General features: G+C 26.0%; 1 protein-coding gene and 1 long non-coding RNA gene across 2 annotated transcripts; one reads left to right on the top strand and one right to left on the bottom strand.

Moving 5' to 3' along the window:
* Positions 1–6,101: 6,101 nt before the first annotated feature.
* LOC132926708 (uncharacterized) lies at positions 6,102–7,804 on the top strand. Its single transcript, XR_009661502.1, has 3 exons — positions 6,102–6,158; positions 6,959–7,162; positions 7,655–7,804. It is a non-coding gene; the product is annotated as an uncharacterized LOC132926708 (long non-coding RNA).
* Positions 7,805–11,822: 4,018 nt separating this feature from the next.
* LOC132924720 (uncharacterized) lies at positions 11,823–13,131 on the bottom strand. The gene is made up of 3 exons (XM_060989163.1): positions 12,961–13,131; positions 12,456–12,635; positions 11,823–12,359 (listed from the first exon to the last, which is right to left on the bottom strand). Exons 1-3 carry the CDS (start codon positions 13,129–13,131, stop codon positions 12,120–12,122), a joined length of 591 nt encoding a protein of 196 aa, XP_060845146.1. The 3' UTR covers positions 11,823–12,119.
* Positions 13,132–19,792: the final 6,661 nt, after the last annotated feature.

Genomic DNA, 19,792 nt, shown 5'->3' on the forward strand with positions numbered 1-19,792 from the left:
CACTGGTACAATGCTTTAAGTATTATTTAATTATTTATATGACAAAAAAATAATAATTAAATAACAGAATCTTACCTCTTTCGAATTATTAGAAATATTTAACATATAATCTTGATTATTTTTGCACTAAAAGTTATAAACATTAATTATGATATAGATATATTTAAAAAATAATTTAACAGAATCTTACCTCTTTCAATAAGTCTTTTTTAGCTTCTATATTTAATAAACTAGAAAGAGGTTTTATATCTTCCTCTTCATCACTTGAAATTATTTCTATGTTGCAATCGAATGTAGAATTTTTATTTTTATTATTAAGAAAGTAATTATCTTCGTTCTTCGCATTATATGGTTTCACCATATTGTCAGTGTTATTCTTTCAATATGATGTCGATATTTATTTTTATATTTTAATTTTAAATCACTATATGAAAAGATCAATCAAAACCTAAATTTATTTTTAATTATTTATATATAAGTTACCAGTAGGTAATAAATGATATACATAATTTTTTTTTTCTTACCTGTAATTAAATTATAGGCTGAAATAATCCGTGATAATTTTATTGCAATATAAATTCTATTGTGATATTATATTATTGTTCAAATTAAATTATTTATTTTTTATTGATTTAAATAAATCTGAAAATTTAAATTCTTGAATGTTGGAAGTACCTAAATAAAAAAAAAAACAATAACATTAAATAAATCATTAAAAAAAAATTATTTCTCATAAACCAACATTAAAATTGCAAAGACAAAAAAAATTAACTTAATTGATCAAATATTAGAAATTGGGTATCATTATAAGTGTATTATAATATCCGCTTTTATATATTGGTGTTAAATTTTTAACTATTGGTTTATTAGAAAACAAAAAATATCAACATAAGATATAATATTGGTCCGAAATAGTACACTTTTCTAATGTAAATAAAGCTATAATCATGAAAATAAGAAAAACAAGCAACAGAAATATATCTTTTAGTGAAAGTTGAAATATCACCACATTGGGCCTAATAAAAAATCAGTTAATTTATGCACTAGCCTTGTATGGTTTTTGCTATAATAAAGCAGATTATCCTTTAAATATACCAAATAATTGCATTTTAAATTTAAAGTAGGTAACGCACGTATAGTATAATAATAATATTATTATTGTACATGGAAGACTTAGAAAAAAAAATTATTATATAATATTATTATTATTATTATTATTATTTTAACATAATATAAAAATATTAAGTTTGCGGTGGTCAATGAATAATATAATATTATTCAATGCGATCACAATGGTAAATATTTTATTACTAAAAACAATATTTTAGTAAATAACCTACATTATATTTACATAACTAATACTATAATACTATAATACTATAATATATACTATAATCTTTTCATAAAACTTAAAAACCAATTTTTAATAGAAACTTGATTTATAAATGTATAATAATACAATTAATATTTCCAATAATAATAACAAAATATGTTTCATATATAATAAAACATTTTGTTAAAATTATTGTTTAAGACGTTTAAGTGCTTTTTTTCATTTATAACGCATAGTTGCAGAGTGTCTTTAGTCGGGGAATAGCAAGTTCCTACAAGAGTACTAGGTAAACAATTACATACGTTAGTTCTAACACGGTAAAAACCAGGTACCTTCGTACATAATATATAGCTTTTTACGCCGTATAGGAATTAACATACGTACCTGGTGTTTACCGTGTAGGAATTTACATATGTATCTTTTGTACCTGCTACTGTCGTGTAAGCACTTACATTCGCTCCTTTAGTCCTGTAAGTTCCGAAAACTTTTCATAACCGACCTCATATAATACAGTGGTATTTAAATTTATTATAATTTTTTTTTAATTTAAATATGATTCAGTTCGGTTGTGTTTTTATGTATAATTTTTTTTTTGCCAATCCATTACGTAGTTTATGACTGTTTAAATATAATCATACACTGTATATCTACTACCTCGTAGGTGATGAAATACTTAATATTATATTATTTATTAGGTACTTTTTTTTTATTTCACGTTCAGTCCCGTGAGTGGCGGTGACTATTCACAACAATTGCAATACAATTTATTGTGTATAAACACTGAACACGACGGTGATGCGTGAAGGGGCATATAGAAGAAACCATGCGTGTCTATATGATAATTAATATAGGTATATATGTTGGCTGCGACAATACGAGATTTTATAATATCTTGTGTGAGTTGTACACTTTCTCCTATATGTATTTAACAGTTTTTGAAACAATTTTATAGTCAGGGTGGCTGGATAAGAGATGCCAGACTGCGTATACTACACATATTTTACTGTGACGATGAAACGTATCGACGCACCCAGGTATAGAGTTTCGACTACAATAAAAAAATGTATAGCGCTCGTGTATTCATAAGTCACACAAGTCACGTTCAAGTCGTGTATCCTTCTGTTTTATCTTTTGCACTTTATTCAAAAAAGAGACGACATACATACGTATGTCCGGACTCCGAAAATACACACATACACGTAAAACGCATCATTTTATAACCAATACACTTTAACGCTCCTCTCAACCCTCTCAGAATCTAAAATCATTCTTCAATCAAGATGAAATTATAAATTATATTAATACATTAACCTATACATAATAAGGTTAGGTTAGGTTTTGATTTATTTTATTATATTAATTTAATAAATTTAATATTAAATATTTTATTCTCACAGTTACACTATTTACATAACAAAAATCTTATAAAAATGTGAACCGCCTTTTACAAATAAGATATATATTTACATTGTCGTATATTAATCAAAATCTTATCAGTCTAATTAAATATTAAATTATAGGGAACATTAGAAATATCATCACTGAATAAGTAAATAACAAAATATGTACAAAGATAAAATATAATTCACATCAATGTAATATTTTTCATATTATTCATGACAGATAATCTTTTAAATTAAATATAAACATTTTTTTTTCTGTTCAACTAATGTTTATGACATGGGTTTGACAAAACTTAAATAGCATTTACTAAATCGATTTTTCGTATTTGTTAAATGTTCATGATTAACTTTAAATGTTAAATAAACACATAGTAAATATATCTGTTAATTTGATTTTATTACATACGTTTGGTAGGCAATATAAGGTAATTTTTATTACGACATGCTCTAGTATATAATATATATATATACGTATGCAATTAGTGTATACTCAATACTCATACGGTCATACTATAACTATATATATATATAAATTACTCAAAATATGACATAAAAATTACAAAAAGCGTCCTTTAAAATTAAATAATATATTACAAAAATAAATCATAAAATTTAGGTATATTCACTACAACATGACAATGGCGACTGTAATCAGTGAGATAAAATTGGAAAGGTACTAATTTTAGTCCGTGGTACTTTCAAAGTTTTAAGTAAGTTATCGACATAATGATAAGAAGTGAACAAATGTGAAATCAGTAAAAATGACTTAAAAAGTAATAATCATCACAAAAGGCAAAAAAATGCAAAATAAAAATTAGCTGTTCAGATTCACATGCTAATGAAACACATTTGTGTCTAAGTGAGGTTTGTCTAATAAGTTCCAAAAAAAAAAAAAGCAAAATGCATCAACTTCCGAGCTCTATTAATAATTAATAATGATAATATATGACTTGGAACTATGAGACCCGTGAAAAAAAACATTTAAAGGTACGGTACTTGAACAAAAAATACGAACTTAAAATAAGATCGTTCGGGTTTTTGCCATTTAACAAACTCGTCCTCATAGTGCAGGTGTCTTCGAAGGTAATATAAAACATTTAAAGCTTTTAGTAAAGCGATATACCGTATTTATACGAAAAAAATATGTTTATTATAAACGTATACACTTACGTACCTACCACTTGAATATTATATGGACAAAATAATAATCTCGATGTCAACTTATTTCAACATGACAAAAGAGACATCATATAATAATGAAGGTTGTAACTTATAGGTTTATAATATTGTTATAATATGGGTGAAAAACATGAGATATGTTTCACTGTGATATACGTTTTACCTACCCAGGTTACACTAAAGAAATTATATTTTGATTTATATATTCCAGTATTCCACATATTATCGCATTTTTAATCGTTGAAATATTTGTTATTAAATTTATATTTTAATACAAATTAGTAAAATCATATTAATATCATATTATATTATACAGAACTATTTAAAAATAAATTGTGTAATGATATATACATTATTATATATCATTATTTAAATATTCATAAAATATCAGTGCAGCTGCACAAACATAGACTAAGCAAAAATATATTATTGTGAACTAAATTAATCAACTATAAGATAAAATTACAATTACTTAATTCAATAACCCTCAGACTTAGAAATAATCACAATCATTGCAGCTGTACAAACATGGGCTATTTAATAAATAAGATACTGATTATGAGCAACGCCGTAATCTCCAAATTCTATCACAAAGGCGGCATTATAATGTCTATAAAAGGGCAAAGAACAACCAATTCCGCGCTCTGTCGCTTACACAACACTGTATCAATAAATGTACGATATTTTTCTGTGTCAAATTCTTACAAGTTTAGTCTCGAGTCATCCGAAAGGTAAGTGAAAATTCATATAATAGATATTATAAATATATTAGTTTATTCAAAAGGAAAAACTCTCTTACCCAACCCCGTAATTTATCTTACAAGGTGATGAGTTAAAGACAAACATTAAAAATAAATAACATTTAAAATACTATCTCTTAATGATAATTATATACCATATTTTTAACTCATTACAATTGTATCAATATAAAATATTAAAGTTTTAGGTTTTTAAAACCGCTAAGGTTCATAGCCGGGACCCAACTTTTCTACTACCTTTTAATATCAGGGACTTAACTTACTGACATAATACCAATATATCATACAATATAGACAATAAAGTGATATCATAATATTTTACAATGTAATAATACTAGTTTATAAGTAATATTAAATGTTTTATTCTCACAGTTACACTATTTACATAAGAAAAATCTTATAAGAATGCGTGAACCGCCTTTTACACATAAATTATATATTTACATTGTATGTAAACCGCCTTTTACAAATAATCTATATATTTACTTTGTCATACATTAATCAAAATCTTATCAGTCTTATTAAATATTAAATTATAGGTAGCATTAGAAATATCATCCCTGAATAAGTAAATAACAATTAATGTACAAAGTATTAAGATAAAATATAATACACATCAATATAATATTTACACTAAAACAATATTTAATTATATTAATCGCTGTAAAAATTGTTTTTCAATAAATATTTAACATACTAGAGACGATTTGAACTCCAAAAAATAGCATAAAAACATTTATAAAATATTACTACAGGTAAGAAGTTATACATTTCCATCAAATCATTTATCTACCAGTGAATTAATTATTCAGCTACACATATACGATTAACAAGGTTTGCTTTATAGTGGAACTCTAATGTAATAGACATTTACGAACCTCTTGATAATAATCACTCCTATAGGATAAGGTAATCTAAATAATAGGTATATTAGGCTAACTTCAGTCCATCTCATTGTTACACGGTAATTATTTTCATTACATTACGTCCTACTATCTTTTTATACCCGGGACTCAACTTATCGCTTTCAAAGTTTCAAAATGTATACAAATTGTCATGGACCCGATTTACTTAGCCCCGATAGGTTCACTTATGTATAGACAATGTCGGTAATACACAGAAATAAGCAAACTGTAAATTAAAAACCAACCACGATTACAATAGTTTGCGGCGGTCAATGAATAATCATAATTATTCAATAATTCAATGCGATCACCCAAAGGTAATATTGATAAATTAATATTATAAACTGTTCTCTGCAGCGTTGGTCCGTCCTCCCATCCCGTGATCACTGTCAAACGCCGAACTATTGCAATCGTCTCCGCTGACCGCGTCGAGCGCTCCAATACGCCCCTCTTTGCGTTCCAAATTCCGGTTAGGGTAGGTGTCATTATATGCTCGTATACACTGGTCATTCGTTTCCGTATTGCACGTTCGAACACTTGTATTTCACCTTGTTCATTCGCCGACGTTTTTATCCGAAAGGTATGTTATTCGTTTTATTGTATTTCTTTGCTTTAATATAGGTAGTATATTGATTAATACCATTGTTCGACTTTTAAACTTTTTAATTCATTTTAGACAATAATAATAATATTTATAGCTACAACGTAGTTTCTTATTACTTTGGTTTTAAGTGCGGTACTTTTTTCTTTTTCATATCAACCGTAAGGGATATTGCTATTTGCTTGAAGACCATATAATAATTTCAAATTATAATATAATGTTTATAATTATCATCTTAGCAATTATAACAAACACCTTTTTACTCCGTCGTTTAATTGGTTATTATTTCGATGAAGTTGGTCAGTTATTGAGCCTCGAATACAATATATTTTTAAAATTATTTTTAAAGCTTAACAAAACTTGAACTTGTTTCTCTTAAATTCAAGAAATAAAGTTGTCGGTAAATTCGAGGGTCATGTGATCAAAAATTGCTGTTTTAAGTGATCTTGGATGTGCAGTTGTCCACGTGCATGTCGATAACCACGTGGTTATATTGTGTACGTTACGGGTTACAAAATACCGCGCTCTCTTAGAGTCACTAAAATATCTAAATTTTTATACTACACACATAATCCCGAATCAGCCCAATCTAAATAAAAAAATCAATGTTCTATAACCTATTAACCTAATAGCATTAACGATTATGGACTTAAATAATCAATAACGCATAAGATAAATTAAATAACAACATGTATATTATTTCATAACTGTGATAAAATTAAATTGTTAGTAATTAATTAATTAGTACATATAATTCACTGAAACTATTATTTTATTAGAATAATTTAAAATGGGTTACTCTCTTATCCCTGTGCGATATTGGTTCAAGAAACTTCTAGAAGACAAAAATGAATACCAGAGTTTGCCCATAATGAGTGTTGATGTATCTAATCCAATACAAAACGACAATCGAGGACAAATAACAATTATTCATCAACAACATTTTTGGACGCCAAGACCTCAATGTTTATTGAGAAAACAGGGTAATGTATAATTTAAATACATAAATATTTTTTAAATTATATTATTTATGTAATTGTTAAAACATCAATATTAAAATACTAGAGCCAGATTGCATATATGTATAATAATCACTTAAAACATATAATAAATAAATAGTAATGGCCAATGGCTATTAACTAATACCTAATGATCTCTTAAATATTTAGTGCTTCAAATCTGGTCCGTTAAATTTTATTTAATCATTATATTATATTGGTCAATTTTTTATACAATCCTGCTTTAGTTTGTGCCTTATAATAAACATATATACTTATTTTCCTAACAAACACTGAGGAATTGCATTCATTTTAAATCACCTGTGATGAACTTTAAAATGATATTTATATGAGAAATTAGATTTTATGGAATAATTTAAATTTAGAAATATATCAAATACACATATTATTATCCCTGTAAGTCATATATATTTTTAATATTGAATACATATTTATTTTGATGTTTATATTTAAAAGGTTCAAATGAAAACGCCATTGACTGATGTTGCCGAAGTCACTCAAATAATGTATACAATTAATTGTAAAGAAACTATATTCAATCAAATCATTCACTCGTTCAACATCACTCAACACACCAGATCATATATATACTTAAACCTATTCTAATATTACTGTTAACTTTATTTTGTCTTGGCAGATAATAAAAGAATTAATAAACTATTAAATAGTGTTTAATTTATTTCCTTTACATATTCTATTTTAATTTTAGAATTACTTCAACGTTAAAGGTTAAAATAATTAATAAATGTAAAATGCAAATGGTCCATTTAGTTATTTTATGTCAGGGATAGCTAATTTTTTTAACGTTTTGTGCAAAAAATTACCTTATTATTCTCCTGCATGTTATTTAACTATAAAATATATTATAAGAAAAATAAGAAAAAAATGTAGGTACCTATTACTTTAAATTTATTTATTGTTTTATTTAGTAAATGTATAATATATACATTTAATTTTAAAAGAAATAACAATACTTTATTTATTAATTTGCTTGACAAAGTTGTAAGTAAAGTATAAAGTATTAAGTATTTGAATTTTTGGGACACATGCTACGGATTCACCATCCATGTACTACGTTTTTGACATTAATTTATAATACACTGTTTCTATTCATTTCATTATGTTATATCGAGTTGGATTGTCTTTTTTAAACAAAACATCAATATGTTAAAATTATAAAATCAATTTAAAACTATATATAATTATAATTCTCACACAATTGACGTACAAAACAAGTAGTTTTGAAATACAATATTTGTATATTAATGTTCTCTGTGTATTATATAATTTTGATGATTCGTTTCAAGGGATTTCCAATGAAATTAACTATATTTTATTTTACATATTTTTACATATTTTGCCATAAGTACATGTTTTTACATATTTCTCAGTAATTCTATTTTTTTCCTACATATTTTGACAATTTGTTCATTTAGGATTTTTTTAATAATTATTAATTATGTACAATTGTATTTTTCAATACAAACCATTTCCCAAATTTCCAAAAGTACAACATAGTAACAAAATAATACCAATTATTGAACTTAATCTACGGTAGATATAACTTACTCCTTCAGACATGCAGTCAAAATGCAATACAGTTCAATAACATCAGTGGAAGCCGAAAGATCATTTAGTCAGTATAAAGAAATTTTACGACCAAATTGAAGATCTTTTAAATTTCAAAATTTTAAAATGGCTGTTATCATAAATTGTAATCAAGATAATTAATATTTTTATTTTGTTTTTACCTTTTTTTATTTCTATTTTATAATTTGTAACACCTTATTTTTAAATTATTTTACTATTTAAAATATAATTTGTTTCATTAGAAACTCATATGGATATATTATATAATTAAATATTAATAAATAAATCATATTAGTAAAATAAATATTTTGATTTTTTAGCACATATTTATGTACATATTTTGCTAACGTAAATACATATAAATCCGAGCCCTAGTGATTATATACATAATGTTTATAACATCTACTGTTTTCAAGTATTTAAGCATGACAGTGGTTCTTAACTGGTGGAAACAAATTTATAAAATAAGCAAATATTCTACTTTAATAATTTTAATCTTTTGGCCTTTAACAATTTCTAAGAAAGTTAGCAGTACAAGTGTATAACCATCCAGAATAATTTTTAAGTTATTTTTTATAAATAGTATACTAAAATATTATCGTTAAATGAAAATTTAAAAAATGTATATACAAATACTATTTTATTTTACAGCTATTACTAGAAAGATTAAATGTTAAGTGTTTCATCATTCAAAAAAGGTTATGAAATACTGAGATACATTATTTCTATTAAAAATATGAGATTATAAATATATATTATTACAAAAACTGCAATTTTTTTTTGTAGATTAAATTAATATTATTTTAGGTATCTATAACAAACTTATGATAAATTAAATAATAATACAAATGCATATTATTAATAATATTTAATAACTAATAATATTTATTATTTCTCATAGGTACTTACCAGAAATGAATACATTTTTTACTATTTATTTATAACTTTGTTTATAAATTACCCCAATTACAGTTAAAATAAAATATATAGTATTAAAAGCCGTAATAAAAGTATATTGCTAAGATCTGAAAATTCTCAGGCTTCCTCATAAGTTATTGTTAATGGAATTTGAAAAAAATGTTTATTGTGAAGTGACATACATTTTTTTTTATTATTCAAAAAATATTAACTATAGCATTATAAAGCATTCCAATATTACCTAATACCTAAATCATAATTTCCATACAAAGTGAAATTTAAAAACTATTAATATTATAATTAATAGCTATATTTTATGTTTGTTGTTGGAAAAAATTAGTTTAACTTACCGTATCACTAAGAGAAAAAGAAATCACTAATACCAATAATGCAATATAAATATATATATATATATATTATATAAAATTATTAAAAGTATAGGCTAGTTTTAGGGTTATCAGATTATATTTCTCTGAACCTGGGACATTTTGAATGGATATATATATATATAATGAATTATGTATGCAAGAAATATTATACTAAAACCTATTATTCATATTATCTTATTATTTATAAATTATGTTCTACAACCGTTTTCAATCGAATTTTACGGCTGTCAATAATAAAATAAATTATAATAATAATTCATTGATCAGTTCTTGGAACTTTTGGAGTCCAGGGTTTCTCCTGGAGATTTTACTAAATATTCGGCTGATCCATGAACTTGTTTTAATAAAGATTTATAAAGATAAAATATGGTAGTAGAATGCTTCACAAAATGTATGTTTGAAGCAAGTTTTTATAATAAGAAAAGATTTAACCGTTCTCGAATTTAACCATGTGCTGTATATGAGTGAAAATACACTTTCCACAGCTGCATTGAACCCGTCAAAAAAAAAACTAAATTCAACAAATTTTTTTTGTAGGATGTTGATGTTTTCTCCTAATTGAAAATCGGTATTTTATCGAGTACAATTTTAAAACTGTGACAAATCACTATCCCAAAACACTTTCTCAGGACACAGGGACACTAGGTTAAAAACCGGTAGTATATTAGCCAAGCCTATTAACTAAAGAAGAGAGAGAGGAGTTACTCCAGCCATTATTCTCTAATCAATGGTCATTAGTAAAAGACAGAGATGCTATTTACAAAGAATTTTTATTCTCTGACTTTATTTAAGTATGTACATTGTATAAATGTTAGATATTTCTATTAATTTCATGTTTTATTAATATAGGCATTTGGGTTCATGACTCAAGTAGCATTAAAAAGTGAAAAAATGAATCATCATCCTGAATGGTTAAATGTGTACAATAAAGTACAAGTTACATTATCCACACATGACGTAAGTGGTTTGTCGTCAAACGATGTTAAACTTGCCACATTTTTGGACAAAACAGAAAAAAACCATTAAAGCATCTTTATAATTTATGGATGTAATTTCTAAATAAATAAATTTTTAGAAGAAAAAATACAAAATTTGTTATTCTTCGTTAATATTGTTAATTGATAAATTATTACTAGAAAGATTTCAAAGATTATTATTTTATTTTATTTTATCATTTGTTTTTTATTCTTTTTAGTATACTCAACCTAATAATATTAGTTAACCATATGAAAATATTTATTAGTTAAACCAATTTCAAATTTAACAACTGTGTGCCACTGGTACAATGCTTTAAGTATTATTTAATTATTTATATGACAAAAAAATAATAATTAAAAACCTTTGGTATCTTTCTATAAAATTTTATGTCGAGATAATAGCATAGGTAAGGAGTATTCAACTTCCACTATTTAAGTCAGTTTCAAGCATGAACAAGATAATTATCTTAAAATCGTTATGTAGACATGTACATATAATTGTGATTAACTAGTAAAAACATACCCTATATCTTAGCTAGTTAGTGCAGATATATTTCTGGAAGAAAATAGTTTGTTTTCAAAACTATAATTGAATTTGCGATGAGCTCGTTCATACAAGAATATATAGTTTTATATAATGCGGCGGTAGATGTCAACTCTTGTCAAAAATATAACTGTTGTTTTAATTCAGAATTTCATACATTATTATTATACATGTTTTTTTACAATCTTATTAAAATTTACGTACATGAATAGGTTAAAATTTTAATTATATTTAATATAATATTATTTTACTTTTTAAACAAATATATATATAAAACTGTCTTTTTTTTTATAATACTTATGAGTAATGACATTGTTAAAAACAAACTGTTAAAAAAATAATAGTTAAATATGTAAAACTATTTAAATCTATCAAAACCTCGTCTCTTAATACTTGTAAATTAAATAATTTAAAGACTACTACTACTACTACTACTACTACTACTACTAATAATAATAATAATAATAATATGTTAATTAAATTATGCCGTTGCCGTGAGCGTGTTAACCGAATCTTAACTCTTTGAACAAGTCTTTTTCAAGTTCCATTTTTAGTAAATGAGAAAGAGGAATATTAGGTTTTATATCTTCCTCTTCATCCTCATCACTTGAATATAAGTCTCTGAACCATTCTATTGTAGAATCTGATTCATCATATTCATTTTTTATCTGTTCAGTCTGATTTAGTTCTTCCTCATGCAATACAAATTCTTTTTTTAAATCTGCACCTTGGCTTTCACCGCCCTAACAATAAAAAATTTAACATCAACTAGTCACTTATAATATAGTATAGCACTGTAATTAAAATCATATGCATAGGTATTAATAATTTATAATTACAATGTTTGCAGATGTTTTCGTAACATTAACATTCTCTTTCTTGACTTTTGGATTAATTGTATCTAATGAAATGTTCACACCTTGATAATTACTATTGTAATGATCAATTCTTGCTTTTTTATTTACTGAAACATATGGTAATAATTCAATATACGTAATATTATTGTTAACAACTAATTCCTTACATGATTGAACAAATAATCTTGTTTGAGGTTCTTTACCAAAGAAAAGTATTTTAAATTTATATTTTCTAAAACTTAAATATATTTATAAACACCTACCATTTTTAATATTTTGATTTTGTGTAATTGTTGAATCATTAGTTAATGGAACAATTTGTGCAATTTTTCTTTGTTCTCCATTGTTGATTGGATGATTTTCACTTTTAATATTATTGGAATTATTAGAAATATTTAACATATAATCTTGATTATTTTTGCACTAAAAGTTATAAACATTAATTATGATATAGATATATTTAAAAAATAATTTAACAGAATCTTACCTCTTTCAATAAGTCTTTTTTAGCTTCTATATTTAATAAACTAGAAAGAGGTTTTATATCTTCCTCTTCATCACTTGAAATTATTTCTATGTTGCAATCGAATGTAGAATTTTTATTTTTATTATTAAGAAAGTAATTATCTTCGTTCTTCGCATTATATGGTTTCACCATATTGTCAGTGTTATTCTTTCAATATGATGTCGATATTTATTTTTATATTTTAATTTTAAATCACTATATGAAAAGATCAATCAAAACCTAAATTTATTTTTAATTATTTATATATAAGTTACCAGTAGGTAATAAATGATATACATAAATTTTTTTTTTCTTACCTGTAATTAAATTATAGGCTGAAATAATCCATGATAATTCTATTGCAATATAAATTCTATTGTGATATTATATTATTGTTCAAATTAAATTATTTATTTTTTATTGATTTAAATAAATCTGAAATTTTAAATTCTTGAATGTTGGTAGTACCTAAATAAAAAAATAAAACAATAACATAAAATAAATCATTAAAAAAAAATTATTTCTCATAAACCAACATTAAAATTGCAAAGACAAAAAAAATTAACTTAATTGATCAAATATTAGAAATTGGGTACCATTATAAATGTATTATTATATCTGCTTTTATATATCGGTGTTAAATTTTTAACTATTGGTTTATTAGAAAACAAAAAAATATTATCATAAGCTTTAATATTGGTCTGAAATAGTACACTTTTTTTTATGTAAATAAAGCTATAAACTATTTTACTAGAACTATAAATAACTATAAAAAACTATCTTCATCTGAAATATCTATATTCTCTAAAACAAAAATAAAACTAAAGCCTTAGGCTACTACTGCGATAGTTAAATCCATACGACTTAGGGAACACCTCTACACTCAAGTTAGAAAATATCCCCTAAAATTAAAACTATATATAATCAATACTATAGTACAACTAAAAAAATGCCAAAATACAATAATTAAAGTAGCAAATAAAAAAGATAGGAGATACACAACCAAAATACTATATGAGGAATTTAACGTCCTCAATATAAATCAATTATATTAAGAAGCAACCACTATATATGCCTCAAAAAACAACCTTTTATCCCTTATGCAACATGAAATCCACACTAGATAATATGCAATCAATAATTATTCATTAAACTGGCTGTCAAAGATGGTTTGAGTTTATAGGAACTCAAATACTCAATTTAATGCGTCGTAAGGTAGACAATATGTCTTTAAAAAAAGACAACATGCCTTTACCCGTATTTAAAAAATAGAATAAGTAGGTATATATATTAAATATTTCTTGTACTAATACTAGTATAATTTAATTATTGATTTTTAACTCAAAGTGTGAATTTTAGTTTAAAATATTTTGTGTACAAAGATAACTCCTGGGCCTCCGCACAAGTATTCTCAGTGAAGCCTTTAGTGAAAGTTGAAATATCACCACATTGGGCCTAATAAAAAATCAGTTATGCTATAATAAAGCAGATAACCCTTTAAATATACTAAATAATTGAATCTTAAATTAAAAGTTGGTAACACACGTATAGCATAATAATAATAATATTATTGTAGATGGAAAAGACTTAGAAAACAAAAAAAATTATAATATAATAAACATAATATAAAAATATAAATCTATAATAGTTTTTTTTATCTTTTTTCTTGAAGTATTTTTTTTCTTCAAAATATTTAATTAATTACAGATATATTAAATTATTGCGTACCTGTCTACAGCTAAAGCTAATGGGGATCCATATAATTTGATAACACAACAAAACGTGTTTTGCTGAACGCAAATTTGCTATTGAGTATTGTTGTGTTTCTTACTACCGTAGTTGGAAACACACAATAATGTAAATGAACACCTTATTTCAATGCTGATTTATTTAAGTAAAATATACATTAACAAGACACGTTTATTTAATAAGTTTTTAAAATATAAAAAAAGCGTGACAGCAAAACGTAAACAACTAACAAGCGAAGTGAAAAGAACATAATCTAATTTATCACTCGTTTGGCAAAATCCGTCAGAGCGCGTTTGTGTGCATTATAACCACAGAACAACAGTTAAAACCGTATCCGTAATCTGATTAGAAGTTGGTAATGTGTATCCCTATTTGTTATGATATTATAAAAACGGAAACAAATTATTTATTATGTTTATTATTATTTATTATGTATTTTAATAAATCTTAGTAAAATAAATAGGTGTTACTGTAATATTGTTATTTGACACTGATTTATTATTAAATAAATAACAAAATTATAACAAAATATACTTCGCTGTAATAATATTGATATTATTTATTAAGTGATAACGTATGTTACGCCCACCGGAGACAGTGTTCAAAGCCAGAGACACCAGATTTGGCCAATATCAGACAGTGTCTATAACCTGATACAACACTACTTCACTTTTAATTTTGAAATACATGTATGAATATAAAAATGAGTAATTATATTTTATATAATACAAAAATAATAATAATAATAATAATAGAATGAACAAAATGTATATATTGTTTTAAATAATTAATTAGTTCTGTATCTCAAAGGTAAAATACATTTCCTTTTAAAACGATTAGAGCAGGGCTCAGGAGTTACACAATTCGTTACTTTATTACTGTCAGTGTTTTTATCTTTTGCCCCCTTAGAGTCTTCTTTCCCAAAGGTATCCGAATCATCTAAATTGTTTGTTCCTAAAACTTCTTTTCTACTTTTCACTTTTAATCATTTGATCTACATGCCGCTTGTGTATACTTTTATTTGTTGGATCTACACAAAAATAAACTGATTGACCTAATTGTTCTACTAGGTACAGTACAAGCCTTCCATCCTATTGAGTTCTATCCAATTAAGTTCGATCCAAATTGGCATTGTGTAGCTGCATTTTTAATTTTCATGTACCAGTCGTTCACAGACTCTTGAGCATTTGTACGTAGAGTGTAAAATTCCTTACGTTTTCGGTAAATAGAAATTTTCGGTGCGAACTGTCTGCTTAAAATGTTGCATAATTGTTCGTACGTACTTTTCGCCGGTGTAATGGGATCGCATAGATCTTTCAATATGATGTATGCATGTTTACCCATGCAAGTAATTAAAAGTGGAACTTTTCTTTCTTCTAGAATCATATTTGCTAAAAAATATTGTTTCATACGTCCTTGGTATACAGTCCAATTCCTGTCAGCTTTGAATCCCGAAAAAATGCCAATAGTACCTACATGTGGACTCCATTAGGTGTGGAACTATTTACAATTTGTTTGTTACCGCCGGTAATTTTTCAGAAAAAGAGATTATTAAATTAATGAATGAATGACTAGCGATGCCGTGCCTCTAACTTTATCCGTTTTAATCTGGTATTGTGCTTGACGCAGTGTCAATTTGTATAACACGTACTTTTTTTATCTTCATCGCCACTGTTGTGTTTTTTGCCACCGTAGTTGGAAACAAATAATAATGTAAATGAAACACCTTAGCTATGATGTACGTTAGACGTTAGTAAGATAGAGACAACACATACGGCCATACGGATATAACGCCCTTTTAATAAACTATTGAAGTAGAAGTCCCTTACAACTTTTCTTGAAATAGAACTTATACTAAATAAAAATATAAAATTGTGAGAATGGGGAATTGAGGTATCATTAATCATCTTCTAAATGTATAGACAACATGGTAAATGTCTTTATTAGTTATTTGTTTGGTAAATAAGTTTTATAAAACTTGGATACATTTAGTAAGTCATTTAAATCGGTTATTAAAATATCAAATTGGATAGATGATTGATGATTCAATAAAATAAGTTTTGAAAAATAATTATTAATGGTTTCAAACATTTTTACCGGAAAATATCTATAATATGTATATATTATTTTATTATAGTTGGTAGGACATAACTTTTTTACAAAAATAAATAAATTGTAAGCTTGTATAATTAGTTGCGATGCCAGATTTAGGATTTTTTAATTTTTTTTTAGGGGGGAGGAGCAAAATTATTCATATTATTATATTGCATATAATATAATTGATGATTGGGGAGCTCCAATGAGACTCATCAGTCTGCTACTGATTAGCTGTGATAAGTTTTTAAGTCAATACTAAAATACTGTAGACTATTGACCTAAGTACCAGTGGCGTAGAGGAAAAGGGTTAATGATTAATGACGCCTAGATATCATGGTAGAATATAAGAAAAAAGTGGTTAATTATTAATTTTGTTAAACCAAGTCAATTATAATATAAAATAGGGAAAAGCCTCTTAGAATTTAGTATTCTCAGGCAGGAATTAGTAAAATATAAGTAAGTGGGTAATTAAATCTTTATAAGTTTTAAGTTTCCTTTAATTTTTTTTTCTAACAAATTTCATAGTTGTGCATTATAGTTTACAAATGTTCACAATGCTATTGCTATGTACTGTATCAAACAGATACTGTTAATTTAGAGTAGAAACACTTCTTGAAGAATTTGGAGTTAGAACCTGCCTTACAGGTAATGAGCCTAGTTCAACTCAAAAGGTAGAGCTGGAGAAGTAGCAAAAGGATGACAAGAAATGTAAGTCTCTAATTGTGCAATGTGTTGCTAACAGTCACTCAGAGTATGTAATGGGCAAAGAAACTTCAAAGGAAATCTGGAAGTCGCTAGTTCAGACTTTTGAACGTAAGGGTGTAGCGAGTCAACTTTATCTAAGACGGCGGTTACTTACACTAAAATCTGAAAATGACACTAATCTTGAAGCTTATTTTATAAAATTTGATGAGCTTATAAGACAGTTGAAGTCAGGTGGGGCAAAACTGGAAAAAGAAGATATAGTATGTCATCTTCTGTTGACGATGCCAGAAACATAAAACAATATCGTAACAGCAATAGAAACACTTTCAATTGAGAAATTAACAATTGAATTTGTCAAAGGAAGATTGCTGGATGAAGAAGCAAAGAAAACAAACACTAGAGATATATCTCAATAAAGTAGTACAGCTACTTGGGACTACAAGTAATAGTAGTTTTCCATTTAAATGCTATGGATGTAATAAAGTTGGTCATCGAGTATCAGAATGTAAATTTAAAAAAAGATTTGCTAGAGAGAAAAATAATTCAAAGAATAAGAAATTTTGGAAAAAGTCAACAGCAAATAATGTAGTCAGCGAAAATAAAGATGCAGTTTGTTTCTCAATTGGAGAAAATATGGAGTCTACTGAGAAGCCAAATGAAATTTTTTGGTTCATTGACTCCGGTTGTTCAGATCACTTGGTGAATCAAAAAAAAATATTTCTCCTTTATAAAGCAACTGGAAACTCCTCTGAACATCGGAGTTGTCAAAAATGGGGAAAGCTTGGTTGCCACTAAGACAGGTACAATAATTTCTTATAGTAGAGTTGATGGTGAAGAAATTCTGTGCAAATTTGAAAACGTATACTATATACCTTATTTGAGGTACAACTTGTTATCAGTTGGTAAGATCGAACAGTTGAATTTTAAAGTTGTGTTTGAAAATGGTTTTGCAACAATCACTCAACCTAGTGGAAATGTAGTTGCTGTTGCACTAAGAATGAAAACTCTGTATGGTATTATTTTTTCTCTAAAACCAAATACTTACGCCTATAATTGTATTGATACACAAATTGATCTTGATGAGAGTTTGTGGCACCAAAGGATGGGGCATCCAAATAAAAATTATTTATGGATGTTGAGAGATATGGTTACTGGACTAAATCTTAACAAGAATGATATTCCGGACTTCTGCCAAATATGTGTAGAAAGTAAGCACTCAAGAAAACCATTTCAATCAAGGTCTTTACAGACTCGTCGTCCGTTGGAAATTGTACACAGTGATATGTGTGGAACATATCACCGATTAAATGGAATGGTAAGAAATATTTTCTTTCATTTACTGATGATTATACCCGTTTTTCAGTTATTTATCTATTAGAAAATAAAAGTCAAGTGTTTTAATGATTTCAAAATTATGAAGCAACTGTAAATGCATATTTTGATTTAAAAGTGTCCATATTGAGATGTGACAATGGAGGGGAGTATATAAGCAATGAGTTAAAACATTTTTGTTCAGTTATAGGAATTGTTGTTGACTATACTGTTCCGTACACACCTGAACAAAACGGCTTAGCAGAAAGATTAAATAGAACATTGGTAGAAAGAACAAAACCCTTGCTATTACAATCAAACTTATCAAAAGAAATGTGAGGAGAAGCAGTACTCGCAGCCGCTTATTTAGGAAACAGACTAAAAAGCAGACCTAAGAAGCGTTAAAAGGACAAAATAAAAAAAGATATGGAGCAATTAAGTACAAAAAACGTGGAAAAACACTAAGACAGAGAATTGTGAAGAAGTACTGTAACAAAAGTAAAGGCACTTGATCTTGAAGATCAGTAAAGCCAAAGACTGTAAACAAATAGAAATGCAAAAAAATAAAATAAAAATGATCTAGTTAAAAAAGTAAGAAAATGAAACGATGAATGTTATTTTCTATAATTTTTTTAATAGGTGATTTTACTCCAAGATTATTTCAAAACAAAGATAAATTATTTTGTGCTTTATATATGCTGTTTTTTGTGTGAACCAGAGATTGAAAATAAATATAACACTGATATTATTAACCAAATAATCGAAATGACACAAATAGTCATTTATCGTAACTTTTTCAAATTAATATTTGAAATGTTAAAATCAATAAAATCAAATGTTATCTTCTACTGTGACAAGAAAAATTGTCTATTGTTAATGCTAATAAAACTATGTCACTATGGTAAGTTAGACCTAATAACCTATGTCTTCTTCTAGATAATGAATGTGTAGA

This window comes from Rhopalosiphum padi, chromosome 3 (assembly GCF_020882245.1).
Source record: "Rhopalosiphum padi isolate XX-2018 chromosome 3, ASM2088224v1, whole genome shotgun sequence".
In the NCBI taxonomy this organism is placed as follows: Eukaryota; Metazoa; Arthropoda; class Insecta; order Hemiptera; family Aphididae; genus Rhopalosiphum; species Rhopalosiphum padi.

Excerpts from the sequence above, each read along its gene's own strand:
- LOC132924720 (XM_060989163.1), bottom strand. The coding sequence starts at position 13,131 with ATGGTGAAACCATATAATGCGAAGAACGAAGATAATTACTTTCTTAAT. Across the intron at positions 12,636-12,960 it reads AAAAAGACTTATTGAAAGAG|GAATTAGTTGTTAACAATAA; the intron begins GTAAGATTCTGT and ends CAATCATGTAAG. Across the intron at positions 12,360-12,455 it reads CGAAAACATCTGCAAACATT|GGCGGTGAAAGCCAAGGTGC; the intron begins GTAATTATAAAT and ends TTTTATTGTTAG.